At 38.5% G+C, this 24241-nt stretch overlaps 2 protein-coding genes across 2 annotated transcripts; both read right to left on the bottom strand.

Moving 5' to 3' along the window:
- Positions 1-9300: 9300 nt before the first annotated feature.
- Positions 9301-13661, bottom strand: LOC135633831 (probable beta-D-xylosidase 7). The gene is made up of 6 exons (XM_065143768.1): positions 13245-13661; positions 12772-13068; positions 12175-12344; positions 11887-11984; positions 10017-10781; positions 9301-9890 (listed from the first exon to the last, which is right to left on the bottom strand). The coding sequence occupies exons 1-6, from the start codon at positions 13659-13661 to the stop codon at positions 9301-9303; spliced, it is 2337 nt and encodes a 778-aa protein (XP_064999840.1).
- A 526-nt stretch (positions 13662-14187) lies between these two features.
- Positions 14188-17880, bottom strand: LOC103976944 (probable beta-D-xylosidase 7). Its single transcript, XM_009392308.3, has 6 exons — positions 17438-17880; positions 17065-17361; positions 16806-16975; positions 16504-16601; positions 15194-15958; positions 14188-14902 (listed from the first exon to the last, which is right to left on the bottom strand). Exons 1-6 carry the CDS (start codon positions 17840-17842, stop codon positions 14316-14318), a joined length of 2322 nt encoding a protein of 773 aa, XP_009390583.2. The 5' UTR covers positions 17843-17880; the 3' UTR covers positions 14188-14315.
- Positions 17881-24241: the final 6361 nt, after the last annotated feature.

The following is a 24241-nucleotide window of genomic DNA, read 5'->3' as shown; positions in this document are numbered from 1 at the left end:
AAATTCTAAGGGGGTATTTTTGTAATTTAGGTAAAAGACATAATCTGGAATTTCTGAAATTTCGAGGGGCAAAATTATCTTTTGTCCAAAAAAACCTTAAGCCCCTTTCTCCCTCTTCCCTATTGCGGCCGCCGCCACCTTACCGACGGTGGCCTGTGCGGTAGGGGGTGCGAGGGTGCCGCCCTTGCCGCAGGCAATGTGCTCACAGGCGGCACCGCCCACACAGGTAGTGTAATATCCCATTAGTCCCACATCGGAAGTGGGGAATGTGTATGATTAACTTATAAGGGCCTGATGAGTGTATTACGTAACCTCCCGCTTAAGCATTTTGGTCCGCCGTTGAGGACCAAAATGGAGTTATTGGCCGGTTAACTCATCAGACCCGGGTCGTGACATTTGGTATCAGAGCCGACCTAGCATTAGGGCAGGGTGAGAGGGCTGCAGTAGGAAAGGGCTACCCGTGGATGGAGTCAGAGAACTCATCACGGCGTGGAGCCACCACTGAGTTAAACCTCACATGCACTATGCTAGGGTTCGATCTGGGATATGTCGGGCCTTGACGAGGACGTCAAGCTAATTGAGTTGGGGATATTGTAATATCCCATTAGTCCCACATCGGAAGTGGGGAATGTGTATGATTAACTTATAAGGGCCTGATGAGTGTACTACGTAACCTCCCGCTTAAGCATTTTGGTCCGCCGTTGAGGGCCAAAATGGAGTTATTGGCCAGTTAACTCATCAGACCCGGGTCGTGACAGGTAGGTGCCCCAGCGAGGCACCGCCCGCTAGCGATGATGCCTTGCCTGTTGGCAATGTTGCCTCGTCGGGTGATTCTGGCTGCGAGCGCAGCGCCGCTGCCCTGCGGCGCCTCTACACGCGGGCGTAGATGCCATAGGCGCCGCTACCCCATGATGCCTCTACACGAGGGCTGCCAGTGGCAGCACCAGTAGCTGCGAGCTGTGCCAGCGGGCTGCCGGCCCCCACAGGTTGCAGGTCGCCGGTAGCAAGCTTGTTGTACGCAGATGGTAGCGAGGGAAGCAACAGTTGCTGTCATTTCTCGCTTTGCGTCAACGATTTTGACGTCAAAAGCTTCTCCAAAACACCTCCCACTTAAGCATTTTGGTCCGCCGTTGAGGACCAAAATGGAGTTATTGGCCGGTTAACTCATCAGACCCGGGTCGTGACATTTGGTATCAGAGCCGACCTAGCATTAGGGCAGGGTGAGAGGGCTGCAGTAGGAAAGGGCTACCCGTGGATGGAGTCAGAGAACTCATCACGGCGTGGAGCCACCACTGAGTTAAACCTCACATGCACTATGCTAGGGTTCGATCTGGGATATGTCGGGCCTTGACGAGGACGTCAAGCTAATTGAGTTGGGGATATTGTAATATCCCATTAGTCCCACATCGGAAGTGGGGAATGTGTATGATTAACTTATAAGGGCCTGATGAGTGTACTACGTAACCTCCCGCTTAAGCATTTTGGTCCGCCGTTGAGGGCCAAAATGGAGTTATTGGCCAGTTAACTCATCAGACCCGGGTCGTGACAGGTAGGTGCCCCAGCGAGGCACCGCCCGCTAGCGATGATGCCTTGCCTGTTGGCAATGTTGCCTCGTCGGGTGATTCTGGCTGCGAGCGCAGCGCCGCTGCCCTGCGAGCGCAGCGCCGTTGCCCTGCGACGCCTCTACACGCGGGCGTAGAGGCCATAGGCGTCGCTACCCCATGATGCCTCTACACGAGGGCTGCCAGTGGTAGCACCAGTAGCTGCGAGCTGTGCCAGCGGGCTGCCGGCCCCCACAGGTTGCAGGTCGCCGGTAGCAAGATTGTTGTACGCAGATGGTAGCGAGGGAAGCAACAGTTGCTGTCATTTCTCGCTTTGCGTCAACGATTTTGACGTCAAAAGCTTCTCCAAAACACAACACACGCAGTTCAAAACTAATTTTCGCATGAAAATTTTGGCTCTGATACCACTATTGGGAAATCTTGGGGGCGACATCACATGCATAGCGGAAGAACAGAAAACAAAATCCCTAATTCCCAAAGATATGTTCGTTATCGTATGAAGATAAATTATGTTACATAGAGAGATCGTATATCCTTGAATCCCTACAGATCTCCAGTAGAGGGTGAAGGAGGTCAAGCGCCCTCATCTCTAGCTATGATTCACACAACAGGGCTGTGTTGACGCTCCTCAAAACTTCAAGCCTACTCTAAGGTGGAGAGGGAGAGGAGAATATGAGATGAAGCAAAAAACTCTAACCCATAAACTATTGAAACCCTCATATTTATAGAGGTCTCATGTCAATTTAACCCTAATGGATCCTCCCATATTGGGTATTGGATCTACATCCAACTACTCAAGCCTCTTAGATTAGTATATCTCTATCCAATAAGCTCTCATGGGCTCTTATTGGATATCATCCAGAGGATCCAATAATTCAGGGGCTTATTAGATATCCAATAAAATATGGGCTCCAACGGATATCTCATATCCGAACCTCTACTCATCGCAATGCCTACCATATGTATGTGACTCTCTAGACCCAATATCGAGCTAGTCGTGAGTTATGTTTGTTAGAACTTTTGGCTTAGTGAATTATTATCTCCATAATAATTCACTCGACTCATCAACTATGGACGTACTAGGCCACTACGCCATAGTCCCCAAACGATACAAGGGAATCCAATCCATTGGACATATCTATCCTTAGTTACCATGTACCTTTAGTCCCTCATCCATCTAATATTCTAGAGACCGTATACCAGGCATAGTGCTGTCAGACCCATACAGTTTCTACTTGAGTCTCGCTCTAATCGGATTCTCCTGGAGAACTATTTCTCTCAATTCAAATAACCCTAGCTAGGGATTTAACTGAGCAAGAATACATGAAACATTCCTCTTATGATACCGAGAGTGGATGATCCTCTATCGACACTTAATAGCCCTCGTAAGGTTGACTACTACTCCTTATGACTAGCTGTGTTAGATCTAGGACATCCAAACATATAAGTCTGGTATCAAAGAGTGGAGCACTCATACAAGACATCCTTGGTATCTCAAGTCTAAGGACCAGATACACCATTGGGACTACAGAATCGTTTTCTGATAATAAGGCATCATCAACCATTCAACATTCCGTAAGCGGATCAATCAGTAAACTCATTCCCCAATGAGCACCTGTATTGTATCCCTAGTGTCCCCACACGAGCAACTATGAGACCAACTGCATTCATCATATGGACGAGGATACAACATATCAGTTTATTCGGTTATCTCGATGTCTCTCTCGAGTAACCTATGACCGAGATTATTTAGGATCTATGTTTAAAGACGAATCGGTCTCATTATCGTGATATCATCATGATCCAATTCTCATTACATAGATTCAAGAACATCACTATATATATATATATATATATATATATATATATATATATATATATATATATATATATATATATATATATATAACAAGCAATATAAAGTGAGAAATACCAAAATATAATAAGCAAATAGACTATGTGTCAAGTCACTCGTGCCATCACTCACATGATTGGCTTATATGACACCTATGACTAGCACAGATTTGGCGATGGTACCACCAAGTACTAGTGATGGTACCACCAGTACCTCGAAACACCTTGCTAGCTTACACATTACAAAGAAAAGAAAAATTGTTAGCTTGCACATTTCAAGGAAAGAAAACTTGCTAGCTTGTAAAAGGAAGTAAAAATTGTTAGCTCGCACAATTCAAGAAAAAGCAAAAACTTGTAAACTTGTAAAAATTCCTAGCTTGCAAAGAAAGAAAAAATCTTGCTTGCTGGATTATCTCAAAAGAGAGCAAAGTTTGCTAACTTGCACGTTTAAGAAGATGCAGAAATATACTATCTTACAAATCTCAAAAGAAGCAACAATTTTGCTAACTTTCATATGTGAAAAATTTGCTAGCTTACTAGTTTGCACATTGCAAAAGAAAGTAAAACTTGTTAGCTTACACATTTTAAGGAGAAAGAATTGCTAAACTTGCACATCTTTAAAATTTGCTAGCTTGCATGTTCTAAAGTAATATAAAAGTTGCATGTTTCAAAAATATGATAGTTGTACTTTTTTCCTTTTTGTTGATGACAAAAGGGGAGAAGTTACGATGATTTGAAATTTGAACCATGCATGGTGTGCTTTGATGTTTTAAAATTATAATTATGTATGCAATACTCATGATTTTATTATGATTATGTATATGATGTATTTCATATGATGTGAATCATGATTAAAATCATTTCAACTTAGGTTAGAATATTATAATTTATTTGAATGATGCTTCATTTTAATATGACATATTGATAGGGGGAGTTTAGTTTAAACTCCGTTATCAATTAGTTATCATCATAAAAAAAAGAAGAGATTGTTAAATCTCATATTTTGATAATGAAATTATGATATAATCTGTGTTTTGAGTGATATAGGACTAACTTTGATAAGAAAAGGTATATTGATTAAAATAGGAAGAATTAGACATTGAGTTGGAGTGGAACATGTCAGGAGATTGGATGTTGAGCCGAAAGATTTGGCGACATGCAAGTAGAAGAACTTCGTACCATGAGTTCGGGGATCAGGCCGAGGGATCGAATATTACGCCAAGGAGATCGGAAGTTATGGGAGATTAACATGCCGACTGGGCAATACACCGAAGGAAAGAACGATGCGTCGAAGGATCGGACGAAGCACCGAATGAGCCAATGATATGCCGGATAATATATAATTCTAGTTTTATAATCAGTTATATCTTAATTGGTTATAGTTAGGTGGTAATTAAGTTGATTTTTGATGTAACCATGCTAAGTCAATTAGAGACCTATTGAGCTTGAGTTGGAACTATTTTGGGCCAAGTGGAAAGCTCATTCGATGACCCAAGGTTAGGTGTAACCACCTATGAGATAGAAAAGTTAAGAGCACACTTTTCCAAGTTGTCAAGCAGTGGTATCTCCTAGTGTTAGTGTGTTAGGAGGTGGTACTGCCAGATTAGGTGGTGGTACTTCCCGGTGTCAAACTGACAGGTGGTGGTATCGCTAGTACTCCGAAAACTCGGGAATTTAAATTTTAGCTCTAATTTTTGAAGCCATTTGGATTCTATAAATATCTCACAAATTCTTGCTTGATAAAAAAACATGAAAGTAGAACAAAAACTCTAGGATTCTAAGGTTGCAATATCTTAAAGTATAGAGTCCCTCCTCCTAGAACTTAGTGATAGTCATAAGGGAGGTGTGTGAGGGAACACTTGTAAAAGAGGGGTGAAAAGGAGAAAGAGTTGTAAAAATAGTTGATTTTCGCCCGTTGGAAAGAAGATCGGTAGTGAAAGCCGGTAGTCTCAAGTGAAGATGAATCGAGAGTAGACGTAAGTTAGGACGATTGAACTACTATAAAATATGATTTATATTTACTTTATGTTTTTCATTTACATTGCAATTTCTTACTCTCAGTATTCTCGTTACGCTTTGGTAGGTTTTTAAATTAAACATATTTTCAATATAGTTTTATTGAATGAAGTTTTTGAATCGATGTAAATTTTATGAAAGCATTAATTCACCCTCCCACACTTGATTCGGTCCTAACAAATTCAACTAAAGGGGAAGGGAGAAAAAAGGAGAGAAAATAATGGAAAGAAAAATTAGGGAAGAAGAAAATAAGAAAAATGAAAAGGTATGTGTGGATATGTGATCTTCCCTTGATTTTTATTTATTAATTATAATTTTCTATTTATTCTATTTAATTTCAAAATTTTCTGCATGTTGTTGCTGAAACATGATTTAACATATATTTTGGTGGTGTATGTTGTTACATTTGATTAGTTAGATTGCACATTAAGTTTATGATAAATATTATATTAGAACATGTTCTATGATATTCTGTTTATTATGACTAACAATATTGATACATAGATTTTTAATAAATAATATTTATTTATTTAGTGTATTAATATTTGTTATCTTCTTGTAATTGAGGAATAACTGACTTATTTGGCAATAGTCACACTCTTTATCTAACTATATGAGAAAAAAAAAAAAATTATTTTATATAAGTAGAGAGAAGTTTGTCTCTCGAGACTACATCTACTTTAAGTGCATCATAGCAATACAATCAAATCAATTTCAATCATTTTAAAATTAGTCACAAGGAGCTTCAGGTCGGGTTGCTGCAATAGGAGGCCAAAGGCTAGATAAAAAAAGAAGTCTAATAGTACATCATTTATGATTTCTAACGTAACAAAGAATTATGAAGCCATTATGAATGATAATTTGGAACATAGAAAACTTATGATGTCACATAAGTTTTAGGTTGATCATTGGTACTTACACTGAATAGGCACGTGTTATTCCTCTTATATTATCTCTTAATGACTTGTGACTTTAAAAAGTTTTACAATAATATTCAACAATATTGCTAAGAAGGATAATCTTGGATAGAAAATATATATATCAATGTAGAGAGTATAATATAAGATAAAAGTAAATTATTACAAATGATAGATAATACATTAAAAAATACTAAATAAAATTCACAAATCATAACAAACCATATATACATATATGACATTATATACATGTCATGGACAATTAAGATGTTCAATTCTCTCGACATCACTCGTAATGAATGCTGAAGATGAATCATATTAAACTCCTAACAACTAAAAGAGTGATGTCTTACAATTCATAGTGATGACACATCTTTACCATAAGGAAGAGATCGAATAATCATGACGTCTAATGACCTATTGATCCCTCATGTCTTGAATATCGAACTACTAGTTTATTTAGCATAATTAGCCTATGGTATAACATATATAGAGAGTCATGTCACTCAGATCTAACAACTAGGCTATGCTATCAGGCTAGGATCAATCAAGAGGTGATCGAATTTCATCGTAAGAAGGTTATGTTTTTTTTTTTTTGTTGCAAGTGCTTGTTTTTTTTGTGATAGCATTAGGATCTTAATGAAACTAAGTGTGGAGGGGGAGGGATAGTGAATAAGTGCTATTGTAAATCTTAAATAATTTTCAAATTCAATCGAGCAACACACGTATTGAAAACATAATTAACTGAATATTAAGTGCAAGTAAGGATTGTGAGTAAAGTGGATAGTAATAAGCATGTAATTATAAAAGTTAGAAATAAGAACAGGAAGGCAAATCGATTTATAGTGGTTCGATCTTCCTGACCTACGTTCAGTCTCGATTCCTCTTCTCTCGAGATCTTTGACTTTGACTATCGATCTTACTTTCAATTGGTGAAGATCAACCATCATTTATAAATTTTTTTTCTTTTTCAAGTTTATGAGAGAACCTTCACACTTACTCCTTTACAAGCGACCTCTCACCTCTAATAATTTATATTACAACTATACTCAAGAGAGATGATGAGACTCAAATAATACTTAATAAGAGAGTTATAATATTTTACAATCTCAAGAATGAATGCTCTATCAACCAAACCTAAGTGAGATATTTATAACCCTCAAAAGACTTCTAAAATGAAGCCAAAATTTTAGGGTATGAGCGATATTATCGTTCATTTCAAATGATATTACTATTGAAATATTTGAAGCGAAACTATAATACTAGACACTCACGGTTCTACCACTATAATTTTTGACATGGAGTTGCAATACTAGACTTCAATGGTATTAATGTTATAGTCTTTAATATGATATCGCAAAACTTGACTTTGGTGAGACTACTACTATCATAGCTAATACCATTACTTGACCTAAGTAGTTTAGGTCATATGTTTGGCCTTCTAATAACCCATGATAACTAAAATTAGCCTAAAGTTGCCTCGACCAAGACCTTGACTCATCAAACACTCATCCGAAACATCATCGAAGATTTTGGCACATTATCCACTCTTTCAGTATACCTTGACACTTCATTCGAGCCTCTCGCACATCATCCTATCCTCCGACATATCGACTTCATCTCGACATCTAATCTTTCAGTACGATATTCGATCTTTCAAGCATGATGTCTGAACTTTTAAAATAAAGTTCATTCTTCAGTACGTCGACTAATCATTTAGCTTGACATCTAATTTTTAGCATGATAATCTTTAAACACAATATCTGACACTCTAGCTCGATCTGACACCATGATCAAAATATTTTATGTATCATTTTTCTTAAAAATATATTAATTTATTAAACTTATCAACTGATTTTATTATCAAAATATGATATTCAATATATAATACTGTTGCTATTCTCAAAGATTTATGTATTGTCATTGAACAAATATGATAAGTTCATATTGAAACAGACTAATTATTGGTTGACATCCTTACATCTTTAACCAGCATGCTCCTCCCCTTGAAAATTTTTAATGATTATATTATTTTTTTATTAAAAAACTAATGCTAAAGAGCTCTGATGCATTTGCTCACTCTAACAATTTTATTATGACTATAACTATCTACTCAGATGCAAATTATTGTACACAAATAAGCATTATCACTTAAAATTTTTATTTTAAAAAATCAAATATTAAAGAACTTATATCGTTTCTCTATGCAAGTTAGAATGTAACTTGTCCATCACATCTTAGTTGAGTATATTTTGGCTTATGTTACTATAGATAATCTAACCACTCTCAAATATATATCTAGACAAGTTTGGTAGACATTATTTATCGATCCTCCAATAAAACGAGAGCTTAACAATAGTTTGCTTTTTAGAAAAGTAAAAAAAAAAAAAAAAACATATATAACTTGCTTCTAAGGATGCAATTTATATAAGTTTTTATGATTAATATATTATTAGGATATTTGAATTGATTAATGCATTATTATACAATAATATGATTCAAATTTAAGTTCATGTGCGAGCGTATAGATATTACTTGATGTAATAATTTTTTATTCAAAAAAAATTACTATTTGTAGTTGTAATGTAAAGCATCCTCATTAATTGGAGTTTCAAGTGTATTTCTTCTGAAAATTTATTGAATATAATCAAACATATTCAAACTCTCCAAAGACTTGGGTTATGATTTGCATTTATCTCACAAAGATAATTGAGTTACTCTTCTTCGCTGGGAAATCTTCCCATTTTGATTTTATGATGATTGTACTCCTCTTTATTGAATTTAATATCATTTCTTATTTTGGAAAAGGACAGCTTGTAATAAAAATAAGTTCCATTCTAAATCACTCGATGGAAAGCAAGAATCAAGATTGCTTATGCATTTCATCAAATGTCCGCCTCGATCTACAAGTGATAGGAATACAAGCTAAGCTTCTAAATGGCCAAAGGAGATCAGGAGATGATGCTGATTTCATGCTCCTCTTCTCCAACAATTAAGAAGTGAGATCCTTTGTCCAACACCCTTCTGCCATCGTCCGTGACTCGGCTGAGATGCTCGCAAGCGCTCAGAGAAAACTCCACTTTGGTGCTCTCTCCAGCCTCCAAGTGCACGCTCTGGAAACCCACCAGCTGCTTCGCCGGCCTACCATGTTCTGTAGATGGCCAGCGAGAGAAGAGCAACACAGGGTGCCGTCCGGCCATTGGACCATGGTTCTTGACACTGACGGTCGCAGAGATTTTAAGTTCTCCGCATGTGTTGAAGCCTAAGCTTGCGACGTCATAACTGAGAGTGTTTGGATCATTCGGTTGAGCCTGGGGAGACAACGAGTTGTTCAGGTAGATCGAAGTTGCAGCTCCAGCTTCGAACTCATATGAATGACTGGAGTAGCTGAGGCCATAACCAAATTGGTAGACCGGCTTGCCGTTGTAGAATCTGTAGGTGCGTCCCGGATAGCCCGTGGCAGGGTCGGCCCTCATCCTCATGTCAGTCATCGGCACCTTTGTGAAGTCTTGTGGATACCAAGTAACAGGCAATTTTCCCCCTGCGCCGACCAGGTTGATCAAGTAAGTAGCGTGAAGTAACCCTTTCCAGTATAAAGATACGAAGTCTTGCGAGTTAGCATGAACATTGGCATGTTACATAGCAAAGAAATCATGAGACGTTTCACCTGGATTGTGGTCTCCAAAGATGATGCTTGAGATCGCTGATCCACCTGCTTCACCGGGATAACCTGCCCACAAGATAGCTCCTATTCTCGGGTCGTTCTTTGCGAACGTAATGTCCAGCGGACCGCCGGATAGCAGCACCAGGATGATGGGCTTCTTTGCTGCTTCGGCAACTTTGGATATGAGAGTCTGCTGCATTCCTGGGAGAAGCAAATCCGTCCTATCATGGCCCTCTTGCTCCTGATCTTGATCCAACCCCATGAACATGATGACATAGTCCACTGAACTCGCCAATTGGACAGCTTCGGGGATCTTAGTAACATTGCAAGCAACGATGTTACACCCTGCTACGAATCGGGTATTTTTTATGGAGCTCTGCAATGCCTCGAGTGGGGTGATAACCTCGCAAGGAGGGCCATTATAGTTACCCATAAGGCTTGGAGGGAAGTTGGCGTTTGGGCCAATCACACCGAGAGACGTAACCTTTGATCTCGCTAGAGGAAGGGTATTGCCAGTGTTCTTTAAGAGAACGATGCCGTCTTGGGCTGCTTGGAGAGCCAAGTTTTTGTGCTCCGTCGAGCAGACTTGGCTGGGGGGGATATCCCCTGAAGGTAGCTTTTGTGGATCTCCATTGAAAAGTCCAAGCTTCATTCTCAAGGAGAAGGCATTGAATAGGGCTCTGTCTATGTCACTTTCAGAGAGATTCCCGTTTTTGATAGCAGCTCCTACATGCTGATTCATAGCCTTACCGCAATTTATATCCACTCCTGCAAATTTTTTGGACATGATTAGTACTTCTTTCGACATGGGACAAGTAAGCTGAAAGATCATGGTTCATCTTCACAATACTGAATTAGTAAAAAAAAATAATAATCGATGGAATTACTGATCATAGATCTTCTTGATATATATTATTTACTAATAATATTATATTAATCGATGAGGCTCTGCTTAGAATTAATTATAAACGTAAGCTATAAAGATAAATCTTAAAAATAAAATAATTTAAATTAAGTAAGTATATAAAATATAATTTTAGTAATTATAGAAATAGACAGAAAAATATAGTTGAATTAGATAGACAAAAAAATATTTTAAGTAGAAACCCTAGGTATCTTAGATTAATTATTAAATAAGATAGAGAGATCGATAAATATATTATTAATAAAGTAAAAACATGATAGTTAAAATGACAAGAGGTATTAGGAGTCTTATGTGATCATCATATGCCTATGAGATTAAAAGAAAAATTTTATAAGATAATTATGAGACCTACTTTATAGATCTGAGAGTTGGATAATTAACAAATAAAATATAAAAAAATAATATTGTTGAGATGAAAATGTAGAGAAAGATGTATGGGGTTATTATGAAAGATATAAAAAATTTTATTTATGAATAATTAGATATTAGAGGATAAAAAAAGAAAAAAATTATTTAAGATAATATAGATATATTCTCAGAAGACATTTGGATGTTACAGTCAAAGAAGATGAAATAATTAATGTTCTGAGAAGAGATTCAAGAACACCTAAAAAGATGTTAATAAAAACTATATATAAATATTTAAATATTCTAATCTTAACTTATATCAATGATAATAAAAGATTCAATATATTCAATTCTAAATAATTGAGATTTATGATTTTATTATTATTATTATTATTATTATTATTATTATTATTATTATTATTGTTATTATTGTTATATAGATTTACTATATTAAGCTTTTGACCCTTACAAATATCTAAGGCTGAATTAGTAAGAGAAATAAAAGGATCATGGATTTGCTACATCAAGCCTTTGGCCATTAGAAGTCTGTGTTGCTTGCTTATGTTGTAAACAATAAAAGCCATGCATAATCCTTCTTACCAGCTTTGAGAGCATAACTAACAGCCTCTTCGAGCGTTTTGGCGTAGTGTGAAGCACCATACATGAAATCAACTGCAGCACAGTCGGAAGCAATGTATCTGAGGAATAGTCAAAGAATGATGATAGTAAGGAAGAAGAAGAAGAAGAAGAGAAAAGAAGAGAGATGTTTCGTATTGACATTATGTTTCGCTAAACACAGACATTGGATCAAAACAATAGGTCAGTGATCTGAATTGAAGGGACTATTAATAACCAGCTCATACTAATACGAAATCCCTACGATCTTACCCATCAAGTCCCCACAAGTTTTTGGCTTGCTTGGTCAGAAGATTGTAATCAGCACAGGTGGGTACTCCATTCACGCGATTGTATGAACACATGACACAAGTGGCTCGACCTTGTTCGACGCAGCTTCTGAAAGGCGGCTGAAAAGTATCTTCCATGTCCTGAGCCGTCACCTGAGCAGCACCAAACAAGCCACTGAGATGCTCGCTCCTCAAATTCGATCGATCATTTATTTAGTTGTGTTGTGTGAGAAGTGACTATTAAGATTTAAAGTATTGTTTTTTTAAGTAAATTAGTTAGATAGAGTTTTAGAGATAAGAATCTCTTAATTTAAATTAAAAGTACTTTCTTATGAAGAATTTTAAATTTTTTATCTTTTAAATAAGTTGATTAGATAAAATTTTTGAGGTAAAAGTTTTTTTATTTATATAGATTCATCGAAGTAAAAGAGTAGTTTAAAATCTTATGAATATTTTTTTAAAAAAATTAATATATTTTTTTCTTCTATCTTAATTTTTTATTTTCCTATTTGGTTTGATCTTTGAAAAATAATTCCTTTTTTTTTCTACTATTTAAGAAAGAATTATAATTGCAACTTACCCGAGCATCAAAAGTAAAGCGAACGTTGCCGTTCCAATTATCCAAATCATAAGCCGTGAAGTGTTTGCAGCAAGCTGAAGTCATCAGCTGGCCAGACCTTTCACCTGTGGGGGAATCGCCCTGTAGTCCTCTCACAAAGGCGACGGCATACTTGCTTGCCGTCGTGGGATCCTCGCCGGGAGTCTCCTGGCCTCTGCCCCACCTGGGATCTCTGAATATATTCACGTTTGGCGACCATAGTGTTAATCCATCTGCCTGTCCCGCGTTGTACATTGCTCGAGCCTCCACCGCGATAGCCTCCAAACATCAGAAGAAGATGCAACCACTATCATTAGTCTCCCTCTTTCCTAGAGATATACTCACATATCAAACTACTGCTTAAGATTAAGCTCTTCCAAGTCCTTCGGTTTCCATCAAACTTAGCATAAAACAACCACGAACATTACAGCGGAGGAATTTGGAGCATGCACTACCTGTCCGATGCGATACCATAGGTCGGGGTTGAAGGAAGCTGCAGTAAGTATAACTTGGGGGAAGCTGGTAGCATTCGGAATGGTGCGGCCGATGAAGTGCATGCCATGTCCCCAGTTCGACAGACCGTGCAACGCCTCCGACCACCAATTGTACTTCGGCACGCCGAGCCGGGGGATTTCAGCGGCCTGATCATCCAGTTGTTGTATCTTCTCCTCCAAGGTCAAGCGTGAAATAAGATCATTCACTCTCTTGTCAATGGGCAGTGTCGTCTGACAGAATGCGTAGTTTCGCGTGGAGGGGTTTGTAGGATCGCATGCAATTGGAGGGGATGAAAAGACTATGTGTGGTTGTGCGAGCAGCAGCAGTAGAGCGACGGAAAAGGTCAGACCACCATGGAGGTCTCTCCGAGTTCCCATCCTCTCAGCTGCTATGGTGTTACAGCTTTTACGGATGGGGGAGCGAGGACAACGGCGATGAATATATGAATCATAGATGCATCGTAGGAGAATGTACTGGCGGATTCATGATTGTGATTTGACTGTCACTTTGCCAAGCAATTCGCCCAATTGTTCATCTGCAATGAATCCTCCTTATTGTTTTCCTAATTTGCGGAACCTATACAGCTTACCGATCATTGGATACTTCCAATCTTTTTGATACCTCGAAAGGCAAGACATATCCTCATTCCTTCGTTATTGGTTTCTTTGTTTGAAATATATAATAAATTTATTTGTTTCTCGAATTTAATTTTATTTGATGTATAAAAATTATTTTTTGTTTTTTTAGTAATTTATCAATGATTCGATTTTGAAGATTACAAATTATTTTAGTAGGAAGATGACCTTTTTTTCGTTTGGTTAATCGGTTTGATAGATTCTTGTTTTGGGAAAGAAAACCTTCTAAATCACCAAACGGAAAGGAAACAAAATTAACTATGCATTAAGTAGATTCATTAAGCATTTTAAAGGATGCATTACATATGACAATTCATTCTGCAGTTTCAATCAAATATCAGCTTCAATCCACAAGTAACAGGAATATAAGTTAACCTTCGAATTGCCCTGTGGAGATTAGAAGACGATGTTGATTTCATGCTCTTTTTCTCCGACAACTAGGAAGTGAGATCCTCTGTCCAACACCCTTGTGCCATCGCCCATGGCTCGGCTGAGCTGCTGACAGGGCCACAAAGAAAACACCACTTTGGTACTCTCTCCGGCCTCCAGGTGTACGCTCTTGAAACCTATCAGCTGCTTCACTGGCCGGCCATGTTGCAGAGATGGCCAGCGAGAGAAGAGTAACACCGGATGCTTTCCAGCCATAGGACCATGATTCTTGACACTGACTGCAGCAGAGAGTTTTAGTTTTCCGCATGCGTCGGAGCCTATGCTTTCTATGTTATAACTGGGAATGTCTGAGTTTGCCGTAGCCTCGAGAGGTTGTGAGTCGTTCAGGTAGATCGAAGTTACAGCTTCAGCTTCGAATTCATACGAGTACGTGGTGTAGCTGAGGCCGTGGCCAAATCTATAAACAGGCTTGCCGGTGTAGAATCTGTAGGTGCGTCCTGGATAGCCCGAGGCAGGGTCGGCCCTCATCCTCATGTCAATCATTGGCACCCTTGTGAACTCTTGCGGATACCAAGTAACAGGCAATCTTCCCCCTGCGCAAACCAGGATGATCAAGTAAGTAGCATGATGTGTGAGCTAGTACGAACAGTTTGTGATTAGAAGAACATTAGTTCTATATATGATCTCATTGATCACCAAGAATTCCATTACTGGAGCAACGTTAAGTAGCTGTTCTTGATGTTCATGTACCCACAACCTACTCTTGAAGCACAGAAACCAGATGCGTATATGCTTCAGTTTGTTGCATGGCAAAGCACTAGCTTCAGGTTTGTGGTAGAAAGCTTCGACTTTGTATGATTCTGCAAGTGAATGGGATACTTCACCTGGATTGTGCTCTCCGAAGATGATTCGTGCGATCGCTAATCCACCTGCTTCACCAGGGTAACCAGCCCACAAGATACCTCCGATTCTGCCGTCGAGCTTTGCGAACGTAATGTCCACCGGACCACCGGATAGCAGCACCAGGATGATGGGCCTTTTTGCTGCTCCTGCAACATTGGATATGAGAGCTTGCTGCATTCCTGGGAGAACCAAATCCACTCTGTCGAGGTCCTCTCTCTCCTGATCTTGATCCAAGCCCTTGAACATGATCACATAGTCCACTGACTTCGCCAATTGCACAGCATCATTAATCGAACTAGAAGTGCAAGCAGCGCTGTCGCACCCTGCGACGTACCGAGTACTCCCGACATAGGTTTGCAATGCCCCAAGTGGAGTGATACCTTTGCAAGGAGGCCCTCCATAATTACCAAGAAGTTTGTACCCGACGTTAGCGTTTGGGCCAATGACACCAAGAGATGTAACCCTTGATCTTGCCAGGGGAAGCAAATTGGCTGTGTTCTTTAAGAGAACGATGCCGTCTTGGGCTGCTTCGAGAGCCAAGTCTTGGTGCTCTTTCGAGCAGATTTGGTTCGCAAAGATGTTTCCCGAAGCTTGTTGTTTTGGACTTCCATTGAAAAGTCCAAGTCTCATTCTCAAGGAGAAGAGGTTGTGCAGTGCTCTGTTTATCTCACTTTCAGATAGTTTTCCCTCTTTGACAGCTGATCCAGCATACTTCTGCACATAGTCACCACAATTTAGATCCATTCCTGCAAAGTTTTCGATCATGATTAGTTCTGCTTACCATGTACATCATTCTTCATGTTGACAGCACTGAATTACTAGGAGTTAAAGAATGATTCTAGCAAACTGAGATTGTTGGAAATTACTGAACGAAACCCAAGTTGAAGTTCTTACATGCATCTTCATCTATGTAGAAGCTCACCAAATGTTGATTTCTTCGATAGTGACCCAGTCCACAGCTTCATCCTAATACTTAGCTTTACTTTTTGAGCCATATGAGTTGTGTAAGTTTCTTTTTTTGTCAAAGGATGACTTACTACTATGTTGTGGTTGAGGACCAAGCTCATGCTCATTATATTACACAAGAATTTTAGCTTGATTCCTTGTTTAAATTACACTCGACACATTCTGATCATAATTCTTACCAAGTCTAGGAAAATAGTGAATTGTCTATTTGGAAAGGTTTTGCCAGTAGTAGGCAGCTTGCCTTGTTTCAGTTCTATATAGCAAGTTTTAGTAGATTGAGCTGTAAGCAATTTAAACCATAACAGAGCCTTCGCATAGTCCATACCAGCTTTGAGAACATCAGCAACTGCATCTTCAGCTGATTTGGCATAGCCATCAGCACCATAAATGAGAGCAACCGCATCACAATCTGAAGCAATGTATCTGAACAATATACCAAGAATGATCATTAGTCGTAGTTACTTCTGCAACAACTCTATTTCAGATTGGATAAACATTGTTTTCGGCTCACAAGATGAAAAAAGAAAGAGAGATGTTTCATATTGACATTATATTTCATTAAGCAGAAAGGAAAGTTATGATGGGATCAATATAGTAGGTCAGTGGTTTACGACTTCATCAACTTACCCATTAAAGCCCCACGAACCTCTGGCTGTCTTCGACAATAGATTGTAATCAGCACAGGTGGGTACTCCATTGACGCGATTGTATGAGCACATGACGCAAGTGGCCCGACCTTGTTTGATGCAGCTTCTGAAAGGAGGCTGATAAGTATCTTCCATGTCCTGAGCTGTTACCTGAGCAGCAAATGAGCCACTGAGGATTTCCTGACATATGATCGATCTAGTTGTCCGAGAAGGAACGCGCCATTCTTAGAGTAACTTACCCGAGCATCGAAAGTGTAGCGACTGTTCCCCTTCCAATTATCCATGTCATAAGCTGTGTAATGTTTGCAGCAAGCCGAAGCCTTCAGCTGCCCGGACCTTCTCCCTCTGAAGGAATCACCCTGTAGTCCTCTCACGAAGTAGACAGCATATTTGCTCGCTGTCATGGGATCCTCGCCGGGAGTCTCTTGGCCTCTGCCCCACCTTGGGTCTCTGAATATATTGACGTTCGGCGACCAGAATGTTAATCCTTCCGCCTGTCCCATGTTGTAGATTGCTCGAGCCTCCATCCCAATAGCCTTAAAATATCAGAGGAAGATGTAAGCACTACATTCACAACCAACTGATACCTCTGTGTCAACCTACATGAGATACCTGTCCGATGCGATACCATAGCCGGGGGTTGAAGGAAGCTGCGGTAAGTATGACTTGGGGAAAGCTTGTAGCGGACCGAATGGTGCCGTTGAAGTGGATACCTCGTCCCCAGAGTGACAGACCATGCAATGCCTCCGACCACCACTTGTAGCTCGGCACGCCCAGCCGAGGGATTGCAGGAGCTACATCACCCAGCTGTGGTATCTTCTCCTCCAGGTTCAAGCGTGAAACGAGATCACTCACTCTCTTATCAATCGGCAGTGTCGTCTTACAGAACGCGTAGTATGGGGTCGATGGGTTTGTAGGATCACATGCAAATGGAGGAGTTGATGAGAAGACTACCAGCGGTTGTACCAGCAGCAGCAGTAGTGTACTAAGAACGTAGAGTTCTCTATCAGCTCCCATTCTCTCAGCTAAGCGTCACTGCTGCTATGGAGGAGAGGCGAAGACGACGACGATATAAATAGATTCAGGATTGTGAGTGGAGTGTCACTTATGCGAGCAATTGACCGAATGAAATCTCAATCGGACATGGGATGTATGTTATCTTAATCGAGGACTCTTCCTTCGAGTGAAAGGGACAAAGATGTAATGCCACGACCTGATCACGTTTAGTGATAATAATCTGACAAAACCCACAGCTTTTTGTGTTGGGTTGGTGCTTCCCTCCATGCTCAAGCCTCGAATAGAATATCTTCACCATTGTTAGGGACGATAAGTTTGCATGTTCCATACTGGTATTTCATATTGGGCAATCCATAACAGATGAAGACAACAAAGGTTAATCGTTTTGCTGATAACAGTGAATTGGCAACCTAAGATCAAACTCCACTTCACAGACAGTTTGCTCAAGTTAGGCAATACCAGTGTTTTGGCATGATGTGTGCAACAGTAAGCTGGGTGTACATTCCGTATAACTTAAGACAAGCTGACCACGAAAATTAATCTTCTAGATCCGCATGTGGGTTGAGACACTTGATGTCCGGACCATGGCCTACCACTTTGCTGTGGCAGCAGCATCAATCACATAGAACTGGAGCAGAAAAAAGTACACTTTGGGGAGCCTTCCATCGTTCATCACTCGCCAAATTTTCCTTGTCATCACTACAACTAAATCGACAAGGAACTGCAAACTTCATCCTCTCACAATTGCACCCACATTGGCGTGAAGAGAATCTGTGATCCTGGACTTTGCTGCACAAGTAGTAAATAGACTAAGACCGGCTGATGAGCAATGGACATAAAGTTAATGGATGGGAAGGCATGACTCATTGGACCGCCCAGGACTTGGTGGGAGAGAGAGATAAAGCTACATGTCACGCGTGAAGATTCCTCTCCATGGATGAACTTCTAAGTTACTCCAGTTCCAGATTACTTAGCCCTGCATGACATGGTTTTGCTCTTTATCTAAGTTGCTAAAGCACTTCATGTGACCAGCTAACTTTATCTTCCAAGGGAAGGGACCAACTAGCTTTTCCTTGTTCTTTTTTCCCCTTCTATTTTGTGCTTCATGTTCCCATTTGCAGTATCTGCATATAGTGCATGCTTGCCTTGCAGGTTAAATTTGCCTCTGTGGCTCAGATTGCCATGGAATGCTGAAGGGAATTATCATTCTTTAACAAACAACAAACATCTCTCATGCCTTAATTTACATGGCCTTCCACTGAATACATGTGTCAGAAGAGATCATTGAGCATTTGAGTTACTATGCTATATTATATACCTCAGTGTCATCATATGCAATACGAGCAATTACACTATCAAGTAGAGATACCCCAAACAAATTTAAAAGACTCAGCATCTCACTGCACTCCTCACTACACTTCTGAATAGAAAGATCAGCACTCGGGAAGAATGATGATTTAGGCATTTTATATTTTCTTTAATCAGACTCCTTTAACACTAAATAGTCATTAGTTTTTCTTGAAATGGATCATCTAAAGCAACATATTTTTCTCTACTGTATGGTCAACCAGTACAAGTCATAAGACCTTTTTTCTGGTACCGCTCGTATCCGAAAGATTCGAAAATTTAAATTTTTGATTTTATTTTTGAAATTATTTGGGGTATATAAATACTCCACTTGGACAGTAAGAAAGTAACAAGAATTTTTAAGGAAAAAATTGAGAAAACTCGATCAAAAACTTTGAGTTTCCTCCTTCTAGTGCTTAAAGTTAATCCTAAGGGAAGTATGCGAGGGAATACTTGTAAAAGAGTGAATTGTAAGAATTATCTCCTAAACTCATAAAAAAGAGAGTATTGTAAAGAGGTGGTTAGTCTTCGTCTATTAAAGAAAGATTTTTAGTGGACGTCGATGACCTCAATGTACGATGAATCAGAAGTTGATGTAGGTCACTACGACCAAACCATATAAATTCTGGTGTATTATTTTCTTACTGCTTATTCTCTTTATTGCATTCTGCTTTACTTCATATCAAACTATCCAATCCTCTCTTCTCTATTCATTTGCAAACTTATATGAGTCAAAAAAACGATTTTCATCGAAATCAGTTTGCTGTAGCATAAGCAATTCTTTATCTTAAATAGGATAATTCTTTTAAGATTCTTAAAATATCTGTATATCATGGGTCGACCATGATGTATCTACCTCGAACTTGAATTGTCATTGCATATTTGATCAACCTACTATGGTCACCTTGTTGATTTTTCTCTTAAGTGAAATATATCATTATACTTTTTTGTTCATTTGAATCTTTAACTTGGTTTAGTAAGGAAATATAAAGATTTATAAGAATGAAGAAGTTTTGGATGAACTTACATATGTATTGATAAGCACGTAGAAAGCTCCAAACTTCTATGATTGTCTTTAATTTCGACCACTCTCAAATCATCTTGAGCTTGTCCAGGTTGGTATGGATTCTTCCTTCACTAATAATGAAGCTATTAATAAACTTCTATCCATAACATGCATTATTGTGGCCGATAGTAGTAGATGACTTCTCGATCCTATAAATATAAGCTTTCCAAGATAACTTGATATATGTCAGAGGGGTACCACATTGCATGTCATCTCATTAATGTATTTGTTGGTAATTACAAATTTGAATATGTCTTTATGGTCTTTGTAGATCCACTCAATGGATATGATTTGGATGAGAAGTGGTCTCGAGTCTAAGTTTCTGCACTAAGCTTGTCGAGATAAGACTCTTTTAGCTTCTGGTGTCGATGATTGTATTGATAACCTCTTGTTTCACTTAGATCTTAAGAGTAAATAATTATTCTTAAACTTCTAGTTCAAGAGTTGGATTCAAATATATAACATTAAATCTAGCCATTAGTGATAGACTTAGATCTAAGTGTGAAATTGGTGTTAGTTTGGTTCGATCATCTTATATGGTTAAGATCATCATATGTTGATTTTGATTGCTCTTCTTCTACTTCTTCTGAAATAGTTTAGGGCAAATCTTCCAACACTTCTCCCATGTATATCCTGTATTTTTATAGTAATTATAAAAAAAAATTATTTCTTTTGGAAGAATATGAGGTTTAATCGCTCTTAGGGTTCTTCTTGGCTTTTAGGTGCTTGCCTTTTGCCTTCTTCATATTTTTCTCGGTGCGTGTTCAATTCTTCTTCTCATTCATCACTGTCATGTTGAAAGTTTTAAAGAGTTCTAGTTTTGTGTTTATGTAGGCATGGAGGCCAATGACATATTTTATCACTGTCGAGTAATCGTCGAGAAAATTTTCGAGTGCCACCGTTTCTTGTTGAATCTTAGTGGCGTATTCTTACACAGATTAGTCCGGTGTAAGTAGTGTTACTTCCTTCATCTTTCTTTGAGATACCTCATAGGGTAAACCTCTTCTTGTATAGACATTTTGAATCATGTCTATTACACATCTTCATTATTGTTGGTTCCAAATATGCTTTTCGCTATGCGAGCACATGTCCAATCAACTTGAGTCATATAAACATCACTCTATCCTTATTATTGTTATAATTATATATATATCAAAATAAGTATTAGGTTTATCTATCCATAAGTCTAATACCTTAGTGTTGATCGAGTCATCATAAGAGGGTATGTTGATGTGAGCTACGACACGAAAGGGTCCTTGTTGCGATATTTCAGTTAGCAACATCTTCTTCATGATTATGGATCTTGGATAGAGATGACTCTCACATTTATAATGACGTTTCTTATGTAGGGAAATCTAGGAGCGATATCATATGCATAACGGAAGAACAAAAAATAAAATCCCCAAATTTTCCAAAGATGTTTTCGTTATCGTGCAAAGATTGGTGCGCAAAATCCACAAAACTGAAAACCATGTATGAGATAGTTGTGTTAACTAGGGAGATCGTATATCCCAGAATCCATACAGATTTGTAGGAGAGGATGAAGGAGGTCAAGCATCATCCTCTCTAACGGTGATTCACACAGTAAGGTTGCGACGACGCTCTTTAAATCTCTAGACCTACTATCTGAAGAAGAGAAGATGAGAGGATAATAGGAGGTAACAACCAAGAAAACCTCTAGCATATGGGTGTTTGGTTCCTTCCTATTTATAGAGGCCCCATGCCAACTTAACCCTAATGGATCCTACCCTGTTGAGTATTTGATCTTCATCCAACTACCCAAGCATATTAGATTAGTGGATCTCTATCCAATAATCTCTTATTGGCTCTTATTGGATCTCATCCATAGGATCCAATAATTCATGAGTTTATTGGATATCCAATAAGATAGGAGGTCCAACGGATATCTCATATTCGAACACCTACTACAAGTGTATGACCCTCTAGGCTCAATATCGAGCTAGTCATGAGTCATACCTATCAGAACTCCTTCTGACTCAGTGAATTATTATCTTCATAATAATTTACTCGACTCATCGATTGTAGACATACTATGTCACTACGCCGTAGTCCCCAGACGATATAAGGGAATCCAATCATTTGGACCTATCAATCCTTAGTTACTATGTATCTATAGTCCCTCATCCATCTAATACCCTAAAGACTGTATACTGAGCATGGTACTATCAGGCTCATACAGTTTCTACTCGAGTCTCACTTTAATCGGATTCTCCCAAAAAATATTTCTCTCTTAATTCAAATGACCCTACCTAGAGATTTGTCTGAGCAAGAACATATAGGATATTCCTCTCATGATATCGAAAGTAGATGATCCTCTATCGATACTCAATTACCTTTGTAAGGTTGACTACCACTCCCGATAACCGATTAGGCTAGATCTGGAATCTCCAGACCTATAAGTCTGGTATTAAAGAGTGGAGTACTTATACATGACATTCTTAGTGTCTCAAGTCTAAGGACCAGATACACCACTGGGATGACGAAATCGTTGTCTGACAATAAAGCATCATCAACCATCCAATATTCCGTGAGCGGATCAATAAGTGAATTCATTCTCCAATGAGTACCTGCACTGTATTCCTAGTATCCCCAAATGAGCAACTATGAGACTAGCTACATATATCATATAGATCAGTATATAGCACATCAGTTTGTCTGGTTATCTCAATATCTCTCTTAAGTATCCTATGACCGGGATTATTTAAGATATGTGTTTAAAGGCGAATTAGTCTCATTATCGTGATCTCATCACAATTCGATTCTCATTGCACAAATTTATGGACATTACAATATATTCATGCAACAGAAAATATAAAGTGATAAAATATCAAATAATAATAATAAACAAAAATACTGTATGTCAAGTCACACGTACCATCACTTATATGATTGGCTTGTAGGACACCTATGACTAGCACCTTGCTTGGTCATCATTCGTTATATGATTAGTTTGGGTATATATCTAACACATTACAATCTCTATATACTATGCTAGTATTGTTATCTAGACGATAATGTCAGCCAAGGCTGTTAGGTTATCGGTTACTATCATGATGGTGTTTATTTCTCCAAGTGATCATGGGCTAAACTCTAACTTCTATAGTTCTTCGTCCGATTTTTCATATACTTATCTCGTCGTCATCGTCTATAAGATCGTTGCTTTGATGCTATCTGATTTGTATAGAGTTTGAGTTTGATGATCTATCGACTTGATATCACTTTTCAAATAAAAATTTTGGTGAAGGAACGAATTATTATAGAAAGACTAAGCATAAAAAAAACTTCTATTATTTATAAAGTCAAAATGCTTACTACAAGACTTGGAATAATGAAATAAAAATGTGATAGGAAGCTTATCGATATGTAAGAATGCAAGTTATCTTTGGATAATACTTGGGTGCTTTCGACAGTTTATGAAACACTGCAAGTTTCGATTTCCTCCTACTCTCTCGCTATTGGAACCTCATCCTAAGGTTTAAATAGTAGGCAACTTGAGGATTTTTCATAATAGTTGGATGAATTTTTGATACGAAGCTTTGGCGGTTAGAACTCGAGGAAGAATATTACAATAAGGAGGGGTTGCACTATGCAAAATTCCTTCGTTCTCTCTTCTTTTCTCTATTATAAAGTTAGAGTAGCTATGGTCAATTGGGCTATTACCGACGACTTCTTTGGTTGTTAGGGTCACACCCCTTATTTCATAGGGAGAGTGATGCCTTATGTCCTTATGATTTAAAGGTTTTTTCTTAAGGCATATGTAGTTAGTACTTTCTTTGTAGGATTATCGTACCCTTTTTGCTTAGTGGCTTGCCCTTATTTGGATGAGGGATGTCATAATTCGAGTCATATTAAGATATTGATTAAAGCTATTAAAATTTAAATTTTGCTTGGTCAAATAGGATTAGATGATATTCAAATCATCCCCGACCATCAGTGTTGATAGATTTTTGATTCACTAATATTAG

Source organism: Musa acuminata, chromosome BXJ3-3 (assembly GCF_036884655.1).
Source record: "Musa acuminata AAA Group cultivar baxijiao chromosome BXJ3-3, Cavendish_Baxijiao_AAA, whole genome shotgun sequence".
NCBI classification, from domain to species: Eukaryota; Viridiplantae; Streptophyta; class Magnoliopsida; order Zingiberales; family Musaceae; genus Musa; species Musa acuminata.
Note: the sequence above shows the minus strand (reverse complement) of the source record. Positions and strands in the feature narration are given on the sequence as shown.

Bases quoted from the DNA above. Each gene is read 5' to 3' on its own strand.
- LOC103976944 (XM_009392308.3), bottom strand. From the start codon at position 17,842: ATGGGAGCTGATAGAGAACTCTACGTTCTTAGTACACTACTGCTGCTG. The intron at 17,362-17,437 runs GTATCTCATGTA...TGATATTTTAAG, and splicing joins TATGGTATCGCATCGGACAG to GCTATTGGGATGGAGGCTCG. The intron at 16,976-17,064 runs GTAAGTTACTCT...TTTGCTGCTCAG, and splicing joins GCTACACTTTCGATGCTCGG to GTAACAGCTCAGGACATGGA.
- LOC135633831 (XM_065143768.1), bottom strand. From the start codon at position 13,661: ATGGGAACTCGGAGAGACCTCCATGGTGGTCTGACCTTTTCCGTCGCT. The intron at 12,345-12,771 runs GTAAGTTGCAAT...GGTGCTGCTCAG, and splicing joins GCTTTACTTTTGATGCTCGG to GTGACGGCTCAGGACATGGA. The intron at 11,985-12,174 runs GTAAGATCGTAG...ACTATTCCTCAG, and splicing joins AACTTGTGGGGACTTGATGG to ATACATTGCTTCCGACTGTG.